We start from the raw sequence: 20649 nt of genomic DNA, 5'->3' as shown, positions 1-20649 counted from the left end.
CTTTTTTACAAGGATGTGAGGCAAATCTTTTTTTTAGGATAGAAGGAGTTCACGCTCTACTGTTTTGTCAGCGTAATTAATTATAAAAAATATTTATAAAGAAATATAAATATAACAAAAACTTTCGTGAAATAAATTATTATTCACAAATTTTTAAAAAATAAAAAAAAATTTCGATCGAAACCACTTGAAGGGTTATTAAAAATTAAAAAGTGTTTTCTTTCACTGCATGTAATGTAGAATAGTCTGCTATTATCAGATTGCTGTCAAAGAAGGCTCAAGCTTTGCGTAGACTATCGATAAAAAATTTAAAAACTGTACTTTTTTATTGTTTGGCTTGGAAAAAATTAACAAAAGTTGGACTAGTGTCTAAAAATGATGAAAATTTTAATAAAATTTCAACTTCGATTGACTGTAACTCTGAGAATTTTTGACAAATTTTATTGTATGACAGATGGTTTGTAGGGTAATTTAATTACCGTTTAAATTGTATTTTATTTATAATATTGGAGTAAGTCGTTTTTCTAAAAAGTGAGTTTAAGTGACGTCACAAATCGAAAATGCATAATTTGCTGTTACAGTAAAATTATTGCACAAGGGAAGAAAATTAAAATCAAGTTTTTTTAATTAAAAAACACCTAATAATTGAAAAAAAATGTTGTTTTTTTATTGTCAATTTCACTGTCCATTTGGTATCTAGAGGTATTTGATGTCGCTGATAGAAATTCGAAATCAAGTATGGATTACCATTTTTTGGAAAATTTGTATAGCATTCATATTAATCTTATTCCTTTGGGTTTTTGGTGACTTTTTTGTGATCACTGAACCACTGTTCAGTGGTCTTAAAAAAGTAACCTAATTACGAGATTAGAATTTGTCTTAAGGATACTCTAAAGATTGGTGAAGATAGCGTGCAAGAAATGAATGGAGAAATCATGGGGCCATTGACTCGCGATGGCGCCTCATCGTAAATACCGGCTGGTATCCAGTTACAGTGTCCAGATACCTTCACATATACACATATAATCAAGTATACACGTGTACAAAACTTTTTATACTCATTTAATCTGTGTGAATATGTACGCAAACCTATGTGAATATATTAAATTCAGTTTGTGTGTGTTTTTTGGTTGATATAAATATACATCAACTTGAATGTTGAGATATGCAACATATTCAGGGAAAAGGGTGATAACGAAAGAGAAAGAGAAACGAAGTTTTGTGAGAAGTCATTGTGGAGAAATTAAGACTCTCATGTCATATATTTGAGAGTCTCAAGTTTCCCTCAATCTGGTTTTTTTCTCTTGTAATTTTTTTTCATTGATTTTAACAATCTCAGATATTTATTAGTAGGGAAATATTATTCCGGTGCTTGAAAGGTGAACTATGCAGTTTTGAAAAAGTTGTGAAAACTATGACAAATAAAGTTTAAAAAATTGTCTAAAAAATGTAAAGTAATTAGTTATTTATTGAATTTGCTAGAAATTTGCTACTTGGGGTTTTTTGGGATAATTTCCAAGTAAAAATAAGCATTGCAGCTGTATTATTCACAATTCCTTTATTTTGTCCCAGGGAAGCCACAAGAACAACAATTCAAAAAGGGGAGAGTGGGGAGTTGTGTTCCAGGTTTTGCTTTTCGATCAAAACTATTACATAATTTTTTTTTACTATTTTATTATATAGAACTTTTAGTACACGTACAAACACAACTTTTGTCATAATTGATTAATTAAAATTCAAAACAGAAATAGAAATTTTGCTTGTTTTTCGAAAATACTGGTTTTATGAATTTTCAAAAACAGTGGGGAGTTATGTTCCACCGTTGAAAATTGAAGAAAAAGATATATGTTTTAGAATATTCTTCATTTTAATTATGAAATAAAATTATTTTAAAAAATAATTGAATTAAACTAGGTAACTAATTTCATTTACAGTGAATACGGATGTAAAATGTCTCATTTCACTAAAGAACAATATTTAAATTCCATAAAACATTCTAATTATTCATAAATAATGCAAAATAAAAATAAAGAGTGCGTATTAGGATTAAAAACTGTTAAATAATTGATGTGAGGCACAATATTTGAAATTTGTCATAATAATTGACATAATAAAAAAATTAAGGTGGAGCACGACTCCCCACGAGGCACAACTCCCCACTCTCCCCTACAATATTTAGAAAAATATATAAAAAAAAATTCAACCACATAACAATCAATAACACAGTTAACCCTTAACTGGTACCATGGGTCCAGTAGACCCGAGTATTTTTTCGAGCTCAAATTAATTGAATGTGTAGCTTTTGAATGTTTTTTTAAACTAACTTAAAATAAGTTAATACCTGTAAAACTAATTACATGTAAAAAAAATACATTATAAGCTACCTCAGATTAAATTTTTGTGCAAAAATATTCAAATCGGCTGTACAATACACGTTTGAATACGTCGGGTCCAGCAGACCCGTTGTGCCATTTACGTTCGAACGCGGAATTGTGCCAGTTAAGGGTTAAAAAATTCAAAAATGACAAGACTCTGAACAAAGAGATACTACTCATCTCATAAAAATAGATATTAAAAATTACATACAAGATTAGGCATTTAATAGATTTTAACAATAATATTCAACTACATAACAATCAGTCACAGTTAAAAATTCATCAATGACTAGACTTTGAGAAATAAGGTTCTACTCATCTAATAAAAATAGATATTCATACAATTTAACCTTAAAAATTTTTAACTTTTAATAGTAGTAATAGAGCCAGAAAGATAATTCCAGAAATTAACTGCAGTTATCATGAACGAATTTCTATATCGTTCAGTTCTACATAATGGTACCCTAAGTAACCCACATAGCACGGCTTCTTGCTGTGAGTTTACTGCAAGGATATCTGTAGGGTTTGTAAGATTACCATGTAAGCTTGCAGTAATCTTGAGGTTAACTTAAAACTTCCCCCTCCTACACCCCTTCCTCATCCCACCATGTTTAATTCTTAAGTTAAACATTTTTATTTATTATTATTAACATTCATATTTTTTAGTATTTATTTAAATAATGTTTATTTTTAATAAATACTTAACACAATTAAAACAAGAATACCTTGAATGAAAATTTTTCACGGTCCGAGGAACTGAACCCGGGTTGCGCGCACCAGAAACAGTAACGTAGGCCACTATGCCATCCTGACTCAATTGACGATTTTCAAAAACTCCTATTTAAGTTTCATATCCATTTGGAGATAAATATTTTCTTGGATCAAGAATACGGGATTTGTATTGAGTAAAAAATTAATTCAAAGCAAATGAATAAAACTATTTGATTCAAGAAATGAAAATTCTTCAGATAATATTTTATTATTTTGCTTAAAAACATAATATTCTTGATTGAATACTTTTTGGTACTTCGGGAAAACGAAATATTGAGTTGCTATAATAACATATTTACTTCTGCCAAATACTAAATTCTTAATTCAAGAACTATGTGTTAATCAAGTTAAAACAAGTATTTACTTATATTAATATTCGTATTTTCTTGACTTTATTAGCGTTGCATTAAATAAAAAATATTTTCAAGGAAACAAAAGAATGATTTCATTCATGATTATATCACTATTTCAACTGAAAAAATAAATTATTTCATTTAAGATAATATAATATTATTTCTAGAAATTGAATGTTCTTGAAATAATATAATATGAAAATGCTTCAAGTTGAAACAAGTATCCACTTATATTAATCTTTCCATTTTCTTGGATCAAGACTATGTGTGTTAGATTAAGTAAAAAGTTGTTTTCAAGGAAACAACAAAACGATTTGACCCTAGAAAATAAAATACTCAACGTAAATCACTTAACATGAGAAAATAATATTCTTGACTCAATACTTTTTCGGTTCTTGACGCAAGTAAAACAGTTCGCTTGAAACAGTAAGATGTATTTACTTGTATGAAACTCATATTTTCTTATTTCAAGAACATTGCTCAATGCTTAAAATTACTTGACTCAAGAAAATAAATTTCTTACAATAAGAAAATATCGTCATGTTTCAAGTACAGTACCTCAAGTAAATGCATTTACTTGATTCAATTAACTTTTGTTCAGTGTAGGCCTGTAGTTTCAGAGGTGCAACCGTAGCTGCCCAACACATGCTGTACCCACTGCGCGAGATATTTTATTTAATTTCATTCTTTCTTCTTCCTTTTTTTCCTTTAATTCTTATTAATTATTATTATTTGTGAAAATTGTCACTAAAACAATTTAACTTTTTCTTTTATTAACAATATTTATCTTTTAAATTCGGAAGAATAACATCGCTTCAAAATTTGTTATATTCGAAACTCTACCACAATAGTTCCTCATGCTTTTCGTATATTGTTTTTAAAAGTTTAGATTTTGAACATTGCCGCAATGTTTCTCTTTGCGTCTGTAACATTTTCAATGCTACCAATCGCTACATTCGTTAATTTTTATTGTGAACATTGCCGCAAGGTCCAATCTAAAGAAGACGCACAATGAGGCAAAATAAAAATGGGATTTCTTTTGCTCTTTCACTTTAATTATTTTTAAAATATACATGTTACCAAATGAAAAATTTAAAAGAAAAACAATTAATCCCAAAATTGAGCATTAAACATAAAATTTAGATCCTAAATTTGTGTACACAAATTAACGCAATTAATGTAGTAACATATACATATAAATTAAATTGAATTTAATTTCTGTCTTTGAACCTTTATTACTTTGATTTAAAAATAACTGTTTAGGACAACGTATCAAAAATTTTTAAAATCGACGAATTTAGTTAAAAATGCTAACTCGGGGGTTTTCGGGATCGCTTATTACGAATTTGATGTCAGAATTTAAAAATCAAAATGGTGGATTTAATATGGCGACTGTTACGAACGAATTTCGTAACTTTTTAAAATTTTCAATTTTAAATAAAAGATACTTAAATTCAATTAATAATTGTAAGATTTAAATCACATAGTGATTTAAATTCTTTTTCTACTTATAATAAATTACAAATAGAAATATAAATAATATAAAATACAATCATACAAAACAAACACAATTTTTCAAATTAATTTATAAATAAACTAAGAAACAAGTAGCTGTTCTCATTTTAGTATTGTTAAATAAATTTCGAGAATATTAAGAAATAGAAGGTAGAGAACCTCAATATAGAATAAAAGACTTCATTTTAACAAAGTTTCGTAAATAAAGTTCAATCATTTCATAAATCAATGTACAATTGAGCAATATAATTATTGCTCAATACAAGGAGTGGCTCATCGAAGGTGGATCACGCCACTACCCAAAATTGCAAGGTTGTAAGAAGCGACTTATCAATAGACAATTTCATTAGAATTTCCCACCCTTTTCATCAAATTATAAAACCAATTGTTGATGAGAAATCGAGGTCTTTGTAGTGAAGTCTCCGAGTGAGACAGGTGGAACAACCTCTTAGACCAGGGTTGTTCAGAGTGTAGTTAAGGTAGAGGTTTAGAGAGTCTGAGGTCTCAAGTGGAGACGGTGTTACAACCCGTAGTTTAAGGTTGATCAAAGTGTTTATTGTAAAAGTATTCTCTCAGTGGAGAAATCTTTTTAGTTGAATTGAATCATTGATTATTGATTGCTGAAGTATTGATTCTTGGAGTATTGAATTATTGAATATTGGTTTATTTATTTTTAATATGTTGAATATTGATTTGTGATATATTGAATATCGGTTTATTGATTTACGGAAATTTGATTATTGATTTGAGGAATACTTATTTGTGAGATATTGATTATTTAATCTGCTGAATATTGATTATTGAGGAATATTAATTGATTATTGAGGAATATTGATTGATTATTATTGAGGAATATTCATTGATTATTGATTTGAATATTATTGACTTGATTTGGTGAGTTTTAATGCATTATATTTACACTACACAGACATTCACACTATTAAACACATTGTTTTGATACATGTACTAAAAGCAATTGATTCTATTTATGAAAATACATATTTTTCTTTGGGGTTTTAATTGTGATTTCTTATTTAAACCAGTCTCATATTTCCTTTTTTCAGATTGATCAAATTAAGAGTACAAATAAGAATACGAATCTCAACGACATTCTGAATAATAGAATGGTAGTAGGAGGAATCCACTACCTTTATAATTAAATTTGTCCGAAGGACATGTTGTTAGCCTACCGGAATTTGTAACAAGAAAAGTTATTTTTTGTTTTATGATTGATTTCCATAAAAACCTAAAACCTTTTCCTATCAAATTCTAATCCTAACAGCGACCAAACATTTTTAAAGTTGACAAATTTTTTTGTTTTTTTAAAATTTATTTTTTTGTTTTTTGAAATTTATTTTTTTGTTTTTTGAAATATTTTTGTTTCTTTTCAATTCCTGATTTTATTATTTTATTTACTTTCATACATTATGCTGTGTTTTTTTATTAATAAAAAACATAGTAAATAAAATAAAAAATTAAAAAAATTTATTAATAAATTAAAAATTTTATTTTAAAAATAAAAATTTTATTAATAAAAACAGCATAATATATAAAAATAAATAAAATAATAATAAAATATAATAATCAGGCAACACCAATTAGGACTAGGTGGCTAAAGATGGTATTCTAAATGCATTTAGCGAAATTTAATGATTTTAAACATTTTTGGTTTTCATATTGGATTCGACATTTTAAATTTTGAAATCTTAACATCAAATTCGTAATCAGCGATCCCGAAAACCCCCGAGTAAGCATTTTTATCTGAATTCGTCGACTTTAAAATTTTTTTATGGCCATATTGAATCCGTCATTTTGATTTTTCAAATTCTGACATCAAATTCGTAATCAGAGATCCCATAAACTCCCGAGTAAGTATTTTCAGCTAATTTGGACACAGTTTAAAAAATTTGACATATTTAAATTAATTTTTTGAACTTTTCGACGAAATTTAAAAAAAATAAAAGTCGGGAGGCGAGGGGTTTGAAGTTTAACAATCAGGTGCACGATTTATATAGGGGAGAGCGACAAACAGTGGGACACTTTTTTCAAAGACATAATTATTAATATGCCAATTTTATATATGTTTGAATACTTTTTGGTATTTCCATAAAGTTTGAACTCTTTTCTACACAATGCACATATTCTATTAACCTTTTAGCTGCGGGAAAATTTTAGTACAAATTGACCTGTCATAAAATCCAAAATTTATACATAAATTAACTGGATATATCTGGTAGAGTCCCCGACCGATATATCGACCAGCCTCGCAGTCATAAAAATGTGCAATAAAAAAAACCGAATCCGGCTAAAAATAGGTACTCGGGGGTTTTCAGGGTCGCTGATTACGATTCTGATGTTAGTTTTTAAAAATTCAAAATGGCGGATCCAATATGGCGGTCGACAATTGGTAAATGTTGCTTAATTCCCTTGAAAATAGGTTCTCGGAGGTTTTCGGGGTCGCTGATTACGAATCTGATGTTAGTTTTTTAAAATTCAAAATGGCGGATCCAATATGGCGGATGACAATTTGAAAATGTTATTCAATTCTCTTGAAAATAGGTTCTGGGGGGTTTTCGGGGTCGCTGATTACGAATCTGATGTTAGTTTTTCAAAATTCAAATGGCGGTCGACAATTGGTAAATGTTGCTCAATTCTCTTGAAAATGGGTTCTCGGGGTTTTTCGGGGTTGCTGATTACGAATCTGATGTTAGTTTTCAAAATTCAAAATGGCGGTCGACAATTAGTAAATGTTGCTCAATTCTCTTGAAAATGGGTTCTCGGGGTTTTTCGGGGTCGCTGATTACGAATCTGATGTTAGTTTTCAAAATTCAAAATGGCGGATCCAATATGGCGGTAGACAATTGGTAAATGTTGCTCAATTCTCTCGAAAATAGGTTCTCGGGGGTTTTCGGGGTCGCTGATTACGAATCTGATGTTAGTTTTTCAAAATTCAAAATGGCGGATCCAATATGTCGGACAAAGTTTCGAAAATCACCGTTTCAAGATAAAAATGTTTACTCAGGGGTGATTGGATTGTCTTGAAACTTGTTACTCGGGGGTTTTTGGTTTCGCTGTTAAGAAATAAGTATTTGGATATTCCCTCTCAGCATGACCCAAGATCGACGACGTGGACGTGGCGAAAAGTTGATCCCATTGGGGTGCTTGATTAGAGTGAGTCCCCTTGCCTCTCACGTATCGGTGTGCTTGATTCAAGTGAGTCCCCTTGCCTCTCACGTATCGGGGTGCTTGATTAGAGTGAGTCCCCTTGCCTCTCACGTATCGGTGTGCTTGATTCAAGTGAGTCCCCTTGCCTCTCACGTATCGGGGTGCTTGATTAGAGTGAGTCCCCTTGCCTCTCACGTATCGGGGTGCGAAATGGTTGACTTCGACGTACAGTCCTACGCAAAGAGCACAAGTAGCATTTTCGACTTGTACCTTGCCTTAGAAAATGGCGGCCAAGTAATCGAGTAGGAGAATCATTGCAAGGACAGATGCAAGTATCAGGATCAAGTTTCAATATCGATCGAACGACATCTAATCTAAATGAAGGAAATGATGTTGCTCCTTCATTTCTAATTTTATACAATGCATGGGCATTAGGTAAACAAAGATCAATAAGATGGAAAAAAAGCTTTCGATACCATTTCATGGTTTTTCTCACTGATCCTGTCTATCAACATTATTGATACCATCCATATTTTGATGGTACTCGACAACACACCTTGGCTGTACAATGTCTTCATTTGTCAGAAATTTTTTTTCCAGTACGACAGAACTCATGTTCGTGCACGGTTGTAAGCATGCGACCGCTACGTTTATCTTCCCACCTCACTGCCATCCACACATCATTGTGAGAAACTTGTACTTCACCCCGGACTAATTTTCTTTCAAGCTTCGACATTCCTTTTCTATTTGCTTTCACCGTGCCACACATACCTGTGTCACGATCATGTAAAAATTCTGCCAAAATAGGAGATGTGTACCAATTATCTATATATACAACATGGCCCTTATGAAAATAAGGTTGTAAAAAGTGAGCTACAATATCGCCAGTAACACCCAAACCAAACTTCTGATAATCAGTGTCTGCACCAGTGTAAACCACAAAACCCAATACGAATCCTGTCTCGCAATCTACAATCATGAAGAGCTTAATGCCGAAGCGATTTCTCTTCAATGTAATATACTGCTTGAATCGAAGCCTACCTTTCCATAATAATAGACTTTCATCTATGCACACATTTTTCCCTGGAGTAAGAGCTGCCGAAAATTTACTTTGTACGTGTTCTATTACAGGCTTTATTTTCACTAAAGGATGACTTACGATTTCTTCGTTGTCATGAAAATGTAAATTTCGCAGGATGTGAATATATCTATCCCGAGACATAGTTTGACCAAAAATTGGAGTGTGTAACAAAAGGTCTGTGGTCCAATAACTTTGAAGATCGCCTTTCTGGACATGGCCCATTAAAATCGAAAGGCCAAGAAAATTTTCCAATTCCGTGACTGTGATAGGGGACCAAGCTTTCATGTAGGAAGATTGAGGGATAGGATTTTGAATTGCATAACAATTCGTCTCCTCTACAATTTTTTAAAGCAAAGAAGAATCACAAAAATAGTTGAAATAGTCGATTGGCCTATTTTCCGAAAAAAAGATATTGGGATTTATTATAGAGCTTTCTTCAAAATCTTTGATTCATGGATACAAATATGCGTCCTCGTACAATTGAGTTGAGTCATAATAAAAGTTTTCCGTATCGATTTCACCGATGACGTCATTTTGTAATACTTCATTTTCTGGTTCAGACTCGCCACTACTCCAAGCTTCATTTTCAGCCATTTTGCCAGAAATAAAAAAAGTATGATACACTGTTTGAACAGGATTGAAGAAAAATGACAAAAGTAAAAAAAATACTGTAAAAATCCTGGGAAAAAAAATTTGCTACCGAAAGCAAATCCTATTGTTGATACTAACAATACACCAATCTTTTGACATTGAAGTAATTTGAAAATAAGATAAGTTTCTGCGATATCAATGAGTTTGTGCTGGAAACTAAAACTGCACCTCGAAATAGTCAAAGTCAAATATACTTTGAAAATTTTTTACTCTTTTTTTTGCATTTTTTCTCATCGATGTTACTGGGGATCAATCCGTAGCTTTCCCACTTGTCACATCCCACCCCCCACAGCACCGAAAATTTCCTGAAAATTTCCTAAAGATTTATTTGCAAACTTCGGAAACTTTAATTCCAAAGTTTAGAGAAAATTGTATAAAGATTTAAATGTCCAAAATGAGTAAATGTTTGGCGTAAAACTTGACGGAAGATTTAAATTAAATTTTCCAGAAATTTTCGACGCGAAAATTGAGTGAAGATTTAAATTAAAGTTTCGTGAAATGTTTGGCGTAAAAGTTGACTAAAAATTTAAATTAAATATTTATTAAAAATTTATACCGAAAGTTGAGTGAAAATGTAATTTAAATATTCAGTCAATTTTTGTGACGAACATTTCCTAAAAATTTAAATTAAATTTTCAGAAAAGGTTGGACGAAAATATTTGTAAAAAATTCAAAAATAATATTTAAGAAGTATTAATATTGTTATTAATATTAATAATAATAATAATACATAGATAAATAGATAGATAAATAGATAGATAGATAGATAGATAGATAGATAGATAGATAGATAGATCTTTATTATTATTATTATTATCAATAAAAAAAATTTACTATCTGGGATTAAAAATAAAATAAATAATATACAAACATTGTTGCTCTGCTTTGATTCACATTGAATCAAGCACTGCATGCTTGTTGAGCAAGAACTTTTGAAAACAAATTATGGGGTGCTGGGGATTGAACCTACATTCGCCGCGCGCTAGCTAAAGACCCTAACCACTACACTACAGATATCTGGCTGAAAAAAAAAATCTTCCACACAATCTACAACTTACTGATAGACAAGTGATCCTACTTATCGACTTAAAAGTCGATAATATAAAATTGTAGAGTGTGTGGAAGATTTTTTTTTTTCAGCCAGATATCTGTAGTGTAGTGGTTAGGGTCTTTAGCTAGCGCGCGGCGAATGTAGGTTCAATCCCCAGCACCCCATAATTTGTTTTCAAAAGTTCTTGCTCAACAAGCATGCAGTGCTTGATTCAATGTGAATCAAAGCAGAGCAACAATGTTTGTATATTATTTATTTTATTTTTAATCCCAGATAGTAAATTTTTTTTATTGATAATAATAATAATAATAAAGATATATCTATCTATCTATCTATCTATCTATGTATTATTATTATTATTAATATTAATAATAATATTAATACTTCTTAAATATTATTTTTGTACTTTTAACAAATATTTTCGTCCAACCTGTTCTGAAAATTTAATTTAAATTTTTAGGAATTGTTCGTCACAAAAATTGACTGAATATTTCAATTACATTTTCACTCAACTTTCGGTAAAAATTTTTAATAAATATTTAATTTAAATTTTTAGTCAACTTTTACGCCAAACATTTCACGAAACTTTAATTTAAATCTTCACTCAATTTTCGCGTCGAAAATTTCTGGAAAATTTAATTTAAATCTTCCGTCAAGTTTTACGCCAAACATTTACTCATTTTGGACATTTAAATCTTTATACAATTTTCTCTAAACTTTGGAATTAAAGTTTCCGAAGTTTGCAAATAAATCTTTAGGAAATTTTCAGGAAATTTTTGGTTCTGTGGGGGACTCTTACTTCACATTTCTCTCATCTCACTTACCACTTCGATTCCCACTTCTCACTCCTCACTTCCCACTTCTGTCTTCTCACTTTCCACTTCATTTCACACTTCTTACTTCCCACTTCACTTTTCACTTCCGACTTCTTACTTCACTTCCCACTTCTCTCTCCTCCCTTCACACTCCTTATTTCCCACTTCTTACTTGATAGCTGTCGGAAAAATGGTTGTCCTTTCGAAAAATTTGTAAATTTATTGAAAAATCATTAAAAAATCACGTCATTTTGCAAATAAACATTAATAAACATTATTTAACATCTTTTAAGCCTTTTTGTCTTGCTCAAAATGTCATAGGTAGTTTGAACAAGGACACTTTTTCCAATTTTTATTTCAAAAAATACTTGATTAAGTTGAATAAAAATATTTATTTTGTCTGAGATAATTAAATAAGAGAAAATTTTTGTTTGACTCTACTAAATATTTATTTCATATTAACGAACAAAAAACATTTAACTTTAAGATTTAGAGAAACATATTGCAGAATTGAAATAAAACATTTGTACAGTGAAAACAAATAATTTATTCAAAAAAATTACTCTTGGGCCAATTAAATATTTATCAGTCGTTAATCCAATAATTAAAGTAACTACCATCTACAATGACTTACAATTAGCGAATATTTTATAGAAAGAATTTGTTCCATTCAAACATTTTTCTCAACGTAACACTTCTATTTTAGTAACTCAGGTAATTTTGTGTAAACTGTTTTAAAATCCTAGAATGCATTTGTAACAAAAAAATTTTATCGTTAATTTAAAAATTTATAAATCTTTTGGCAATTTTAAATATTCATGATTTTTAATGTTAATTTATTTTAGCAATACTGAGCTTTTAAATATGAAAAATAAATAAATGTTAAAAATAATTTTTTTGTCAATAAAAAAGTAAAAATATTTATATATAAAGTACTTATTTAATAAAGAAAATAATAAATCTGAAACGTATAAACATAATTCAGCAGGAAATTCCACTCAGGAAAACACTTACGTAAATAAATATTCGGAAGCACTAATATAGAAAACAATATGATAAACACTACGTTGACATTTTAGCAAAACAGACTTTTTACAAAAAAAAACTCCTGATTTCGCAAATGGTGGCAGATTGACTTACAATTTTTACTATCATCTACTCTCTAAATCTTAATTAGTAAAAATGTTTACTAATTTAAATTAGTGACTCACTTTAGAATTGCTTTAGAATTAGTTAAATTTTACTAATTATTAGTAACTTTTACTAACAATTAGTAAAATTTAACTAATTCTAAAGCAAAAAGTGAGTCACTAATTTAAATTAGTAAACATTTTTATTAATTCCGATTTAGAGAGTATTGGTGTTAAGACGCAACTATACCATGAATGACGCGATTTTTAAGCAAACCGTCTAAGCATAACAGCAACTAACTATCCTTGCCCCTTAACTATCCTTGCCCCATTCTCCCTTACATAAATCATTTACATGATAAACGTTTTTCTAGTGTTTTTGAGGTGCATTAAAATTTTTTTGTCAATTTAGAAATAGCACAATCGATTAATCTCCAAGCTTTTACTTTAAGTAAAATTTAAACATTGGAAACCGATTGATCTTTAATATATTACTGCTTATCATAATTTAATTTTCAAATGATATTTAGAATAAATAAAATTTTAATAATAATATCACATTTTTAATGAAAGAAATGGAACTCACCGTAGCCTTTCATAATACCATGTGTGAGATATAATGGTGCTCTTCCAGAGAATTCTTCTTTAGCCAATACCTGCCTAATGATGTTATGATCAGATAATACAACAGCATAAACAGATCCCATATTTATTCCAAATATTGATCCATATTGCTTTGCTAAAGCTGTTAATGTTAAGTGAGGACTTTTAGCGTTGATAAATGGTAAATATCCGAGAAATGGAAGTTGCCAAGGACCAGGAGGCAATTTTAACTTTTTTCTATTTTTGTTAAAAATGAACATCACAATCAGCAGTGTAAGAAAAAGCAGGAGTTGTAGAATCAACATTATTGCCTTTTAGTTTCTGAAAACGATGTAAAAGATTTTGGAAAATTTTTTATTTACCAATATTACAGTATCAAACAAATTATTTCGTTCAATTAATTCAAATTATTTGAATGACATTTACTTAGATCAAATATTTTTTACTTAAAACTATCCTGATAAGAAGGCTGGAATATAATGGAATTAAAATTATCAGATATTTTGTAAAGTATAAAATTTTTCTATTCCATTTAATCTCGAATATTCCCTCTTTTTTTAATCCCCTAAAATGGGATAGAATATTGCAAAAATATTTATACTTTTCTTCAAAAACTCTCGTGCGAACACACATAAGAACTACAGGAATGAATAAATGTCTACCCAGGAAGCACGTTATGTTTCCTTAATATTCATTAATTATTTTTACATTTTAATTTAATTATTAGTAGGGAGGTTTTTTAATAAAAAAATAAATGAATTCAATTATTAAATACAAAAAATTTATTATATTTTTGAAAACATTTATTAAAGAAAAATTAGTAGCAGACATCGTCTTCGATAAATAAATTAATTAGTGAATGAAAAAAAGTTAATTATATTTTCAACAGTTTTTAATTTTAATTCCTACCTAACACTTATTACATATTTCGGAAACTGAACATTGCGAAAATAATATCGAAAACAAATTTTGGGGGGACGGGGAATCGAACCCGAGTACGAACGCAGACGAAAGACCCTAACCAACCGAGCTAAACGACTGTCTGAGGGAACAAAATATCTTTTTTGTCCTACCTCACAGTGGTCCTCAAGCATCGACAGGTTCGACTAAAATGGATCCAAAAATTGACTGAACAAGCTTTTAGAAGACTATTCGTAAATGTAAAAACTGGTTTTCATAAAATCCTAGCTGATTGTTTTGTCGAAAAAACTTAAAATTACGTTTTACGAAATGTATTTTTAGCATTGTATTATATACCGTTCAATAATCAACAATTATATCTGTAATGTTCATTGGTAAACCATTTTAGTGTACAGTACGTACTCACTAAGCATTAGTATATTTAACTTATAGTAAAATACATACAAAAGCTTGTAGAATAGCTCATTAGATTACTCTTTATAGACGCTAAAACGACTTTGCCTCAAATCAGAACCAATTTTTTTCGAAATATTTTTAAACTGCGTTTTACAATAATTTTTCATATTTTAAGATTACCATTAAGCTTAATTTACCATTTAAGCTTTATTTATCTATTTATATTCAAGTTGAAATTTCATTCATTCATCCATTCATATCAATGTATTCGTGCATTAGTTTTGTAACTTCTTCTAACAACTGAGTGATTAACTTATAGCTTGCGCGCAAGACCAATTGCTTTTTCTCCATTTTAAAATGAGTTCTCATGAGGAGAACCAGTAGAAAACATGTGCACAATGAATTATTTAATAATAATATATTTATATTATTAAACTCAATTAATTAAATAAAATAGGATTATTAATTATATTATTATTAATTATATTTTGATCCTTGATATATAAAAAAAAATTTTCTTTAAAATAATTGAATTAATTTAAATCTCCTATTTATTGATTCTTTTAATAAAAATCCTATTTTATTTAATTAATTGAGTTTAATAATATAAATATATTATTATTAAATTCAATTATTTTACTTACCAGTTTTTATTTATACTTATTTTTTTGTAAAAAGAATAATACTAGACAAATTAACAAAGAATATAATTCTATTAATAAATAATAATTTTACAAAATATAATTACTTACCACTATTCAATGTATTTAACCTAATTTAATTTAATTCACTTCACTGATTCATTAATCCACTAATTAAATTAAATTAAATCAATTAAAATTTATTTTTAAATACTCAATTGAAATTTCTCCTTATTTTTTAAAAAAACAAGAAATCTACAATTTTTTATTATCAATTGAAATGTATCACGAGTCGATAAAGAAACGTTTCTCTTTATCATACTCCTCACTTTTACCGACAAAATTCATATTACATCAGTGCACTGTCAACTAAAAAATAACATTTTACAAAACTCGTTATTTATTCTTATTTCAGGTATTTTTATATATTACTTCTTGCTTTTTAACAATAATTATTCATGATTTATCATTTTCTCAACACTCGGACCGATTTCTTCTTTTATTAGACGCGAAATACAATGTTGGTGATTGGGCATAATGCATTGGATGATTGAGCAAACAGTCCAATTGTCCGAATGTCGTTTAGACAATTGGGCAGACGGCTTGCTCAATCAGCCAAATCGCTTGCTCAATAAATCTTTTTTTACTGGGTAATACAATGCTAAAAATACATTTCGTAAAACGTAATTTTAAGTTTTTTCGACAAAACGATCAGCTAGGATATTATGAAAACCAGTTTTTACATTTACGAATAGTCTTCTAAAAGCTTGTTCAGTCAATTTTTGGATCCATTTTAGTTGAACCTGTCGATGCTTGAGGACCACTGTGACCTGCCCGAAAAGTATGTTATTTCGGGCACTTAAAGCAGGCCCAAAGTATCTCATTGTCGCTCGGGGTTAGGCTTTTGGTCAAGAAGGCCTAATGGAATTTTACTGTTTATAATGTATTACAGTATTATATTCACACACACACACACACACACACTTATGCAACTTATACTTTTTGTCTAGTAATTTAATTTATATTAGAGGGGATATAAAACTGAAAGCGGTATAGATAATTTTTTTTCTTGTATTTTTATCTGTACTTTTCAGAACAGTCGTGCCCTCAAACGACATACTTTTCGTCCAGGCTGGACAAAAAGTTACGTTCGTATCAAGGGCGCAAAAGGTGATTGTGGCTTAGGCGAGATTTAGAGAACCTCGGCGCTTCGAATCCCCTCGGTTTCCTAAATCTCGCCTGCGCCACAATCACCTATTTTGCGCCCTTGATACGAAAATAACTATTTATAAGGTGCAAGCCATGTTATTGCCATAGTCGTCTGTGCGTTCTTACGTGTGTTCGCACATGAGTTCGTACGTATAATATCTCTCGCAGGATCCTAGCTGTGTTTCTTGAGATCTTGCCAGCATTCTCACGTGAGTTTTTATGTACCTAAAATGTACCTATCTATGTGACCTAATCATGGATCGTACCTACGTTTTTCCAGTAGGGTATTCTTAGGACACTTCACCCTACGTCAATCGTTCATGTTTTACCCAACTTTTTAAGTAAGATTTATGCAAATATCGTTTTCAACGTGTATAAAATTATAAAAAAAATAATTATAATTATAGTAATACATATTAACTTATCATATTTCATATACGTATATGCATTTAAAAAAATTTTACAGGTTGCTTAGTTATCGTTAAATGTTACCACTAAAGAATTGTAGTTAAAGTAGAAAATCTCGATTTCAGCATGACTTAAATTTAGTTTACCTATGGAATTTTACCACATCTTAGTGACTTTTCTTAAACATTTTTTTTATTACAAAAATTTATTTTATTTACTTCAAACTTTTTATACCTAAAAGAAGAGGTTTTAAACGATTTAAAAAAATTTTTTATTCCTTATATGTATATCCCCAGCAAACACTGTTACAGATCAGTTATAGAACTGTTACAAATTTTTTGAAAACATGTTCTGTAACTGGTTAAGAACCTGTGAGTCACTGGTTACTCAAAATGTCGTACTCAGCGGATATGTAAGATTCTGTAACAGATCTAGAACATGGTTACAAATGTATTTGTAACAGTTCTAGAACTGTTTTCTAACAACTATAAAATGGTATATAACAATCATTGCAAGATTATTACCTAAAAATACCTGCAAAATATTTTTTATTCTTAATAAAAATATTAAAACTTGATGTAATGGAAAAAGGAAAATCTAACTCTAACCATTCCGCTACTCTAACAAGGGAATATAAATACAAAATTGATTTGATAACTTCCCAGATAGCACGGAAACTTGCAGCAAGCTTGCGGCAAACTTACCGGGCAAGCTTGTCAAGCTTGGCTGGGCTAGCGAAATGTCCCACCCAGGGCAAGCTTGCCGTAAGCTTTCCAGGAAAGGTTGCTGCAATCTTGCCATGAAAGATTGCTGCAAGCATACTAAGAATGATTGCGGCAAGCTTGCCGTGAAAGATTGCTGTAAGCTTGCTACGTAAGGTTGCAGGAGAATTTCAACAAGATTCTGGAAAGGTTGCTGCAAGCTTGCTGCAATTTTTAAAAAGTACATTTTAAATTAAAAAAAAATTTATTTGTTTCCTAAATTTGAAAATCCTTGTGACGTTTATTATTATTAATTATGTCCTGTTTATTTTCATCTGGAAACTTAACGAGAAAATTTTCGAAACAAATTTGAGGGGACTAGGAATTGAACCCGGGTTCGACAGACACTAACCAAAGACCCTAACCGAGAACCTACTCGACCAACTATCAGAGAATAAAAATACTAGAAATTAAAATGATAAATAAAGTAAGTATATAATAAGATATATAAATATTATTATTAAATTAACAAATGTTTAATACATTTAAAGAATTTTATTCATCTTTTCAATAAGTATTTTCATATTTTAAATAAATTTCATAAAATATAACAACAATAACATTGATTAATTAACAAATAAAATAGAAAACGCAAAATTTCTATTTAAAAGCATTTTGAAAAAGCCCGCCGTTTTTTAACTGTTTTTCAACTCATAAAAACAGTTGAGGGTTAAGAGCAAGATTTTTTTTATTCTCTGATAGTTGGTCGAATAGGTTCTCGGTTGGGGTCTTTGGTTAGTGTCTGTCGAACCCGGGTTCAATTCCCAGTCCCCTCAAATTTGTTTCGAAAATGTTCTCGTTAACTTTCCAAATGAAAATAAACAGGACATAATTAATAATAATAAACGTCACAAGGATTTTCAAATTTAGAAAACAAATAAATTTTTTTTTAATTTAAAATGTATTTTTTAAAAATTGCAGCAAGCTTGCAGCAACCTTTCCAGAAGCTTGTTGAAATTCTCTTTAATATTTGTGGACTTTGAAAAATCTCATCTCCGCCTGGGATCGAACCTCTGTTTTAAAACTGAAGATCGGGAGCTCAGACCACTGGACTACCTATCCTTGTGAGAGATTTAAACTAACTGATCTCTTAAGCTATGAGCTAAGAGCGAATCAAATTATTTGGTTGTTACAACCAAATTTAGGTTAGGACAACAAACGACCATTTGGTTTTTTAAACCAAACTATTTTGTTGTGTTAACCAAATTATTTTGTTATCGTAACCAAATTTTGGTTGGAATTTAAAAATGTTCAACCAAATAATTTTGTTGGCCAATTAGGTCAATTAAAGTCAAAATTTCAAAAAATAGGTTGATTTTCATGCAATTTGCTATTTTAATGATTTCGGATCTCTGACAATGAGTTCGAGTTTCAAGCGAATCCGATCAATTTGAAAAAAATTCGTCAACCATTCTAATCCGCCATTTAGAATTTTGAAAAACTGACCCCGAATATTGAGTTTCAAGCGAATCAAGATTTATAAAAATTCATAAGAAATTTTTTGAATACACTTTTGATCCAAACAGTGGAAATTTCTACGATATGTAAGAGGTTAAACCAAGTTTTTAATTAGATCTGGTAAATAATAATTAATTGAATATAATAAATAGTTTCTTTAAACAAAATCCAATTCCAAATCTAGAATTTCCAATTTACATGATTCATTGAGATTATGTTACTCTTTAATTTAATTTATTTCTCTTAAATAAAGTTTAATTAATAATAATATTATTCGTAATTTGTAAAATGGAAACTTATTTTTTTAAATAAATAATTAATGGAAACGTAATATATTAATTTATGTTTAAAAATTTGTTCAGTTGAATTTACATTATTTCAAATAAGCTCGCGCTACTTTGCTTCGGCCAATCAGATCGTGCATCTCATTCTAGTTTTCGATTACTTTCGACTTTCGATTAATGACTTTTTATTAACAAAAATATTTTAGAAATGGTAAGGGGGTTTCAAAACGTGAATATATTTTTATGAAATTTATTTTTAAAAAAAGTGGTATTTTTTTATGAATGTATATAATAATGCGAGGTAGTATATTATTTTAACGTGCTGACGTACCACTGAAATTCGATCTCCGACTTGTTTCCAACGGATTCAAGTCACAAGTGTGAAGTGATTCTCCGAGTATTATAAACAATTGTCAAAATGCCTATGCACTTTTGCACTCAAATTTTATCTTCCAAATTAACGATTGAGACAGAATAATATTCCAGATTACGTTATTCTCAAAAGTGCCCTGACACTTTTAACTAAAAATAAAAACAGAGCAAAACTGAAACCTCACTTTTCAATACAGAACTTCGAAGGCCACTAACTTCTTATAAACACATGTATAGCATGAGTCACTTTCAGTGCCACGAACTTCTTATCTCAAATCTTCCTAACACGAAAAATCAGTAGGTCATATACCTGCAAAGGAAAGAATAGAAACCTGAATGACCACTCAACACTTTTTAAACTCCTAGTACATTTTCAATTTTTTTAATTTTTGAAAATCAAAAAGTTTCAAAGCAAGATCAAAATTTGATGCTACCCCTAGCCCATAGTTTCTTTATAGAATAAGACAAAGTTAACATTTAATTTAAATATAAAAAATCACAAAAGTACACGTAAGATTAATACAAACGTGACAAACTGTGGAATCGTACAAAGATAAACAACTAAGCTTCTTTTCATTATTTTGACTTTCAAATAGTACGATTGCTTAGTCAAATTGATACACCAGATCAAAGATTCTTTAAAGTATAAAATTCTATAGCATTTGGCAAACAAGGTATTTGTTAAACAA

The 20649-nt window shown here is 29.5% G+C and overlaps 1 protein-coding gene across 2 annotated transcripts in view; it reads right to left on the bottom strand.

The window, feature by feature from the left end:
* The window catches only part of LOC127279310 (cytochrome P450 306a1), a 128649-nt gene extending 108450 nt beyond the window's left edge, over window positions 1-20199 (bottom strand). The window contains exons 1-2 of one of the 2 annotated variants that reach the window (XM_051301600.1): window positions 19920-20199; window positions 13494-13831 (exon numbers count right to left, since the gene is read on the bottom strand). In XM_051301600.1, coding sequence (XP_051157557.1) covers window positions 13494-13815 — 322 coding nt within the window. In that variant the 5' untranslated portion in view covers window positions 13816-13831; window positions 19920-20199. The remainder of the gene's footprint in view (window positions 1-13493; window positions 13832-19919) is intronic. The other variant, XM_051301601.1, reaches the window with a different exon arrangement.
* Between the last annotated feature and the right edge of the window lie 450 nt (window positions 20200-20649).

Source organism: Leptopilina boulardi, unplaced genomic scaffold (assembly GCF_019393585.1).
Source record: "Leptopilina boulardi isolate dan_hultmark-lab unplaced genomic scaffold, ZJU_Lbou_2.1 LbouV2_214, whole genome shotgun sequence".
NCBI classification, from domain to species: domain Eukaryota; kingdom Metazoa; phylum Arthropoda; class Insecta; order Hymenoptera; family Figitidae; genus Leptopilina; species Leptopilina boulardi.
The sequence above is the reverse complement of the archived record's forward strand: the minus strand, read 5'-3'. Positions and strand labels throughout refer to the sequence as shown.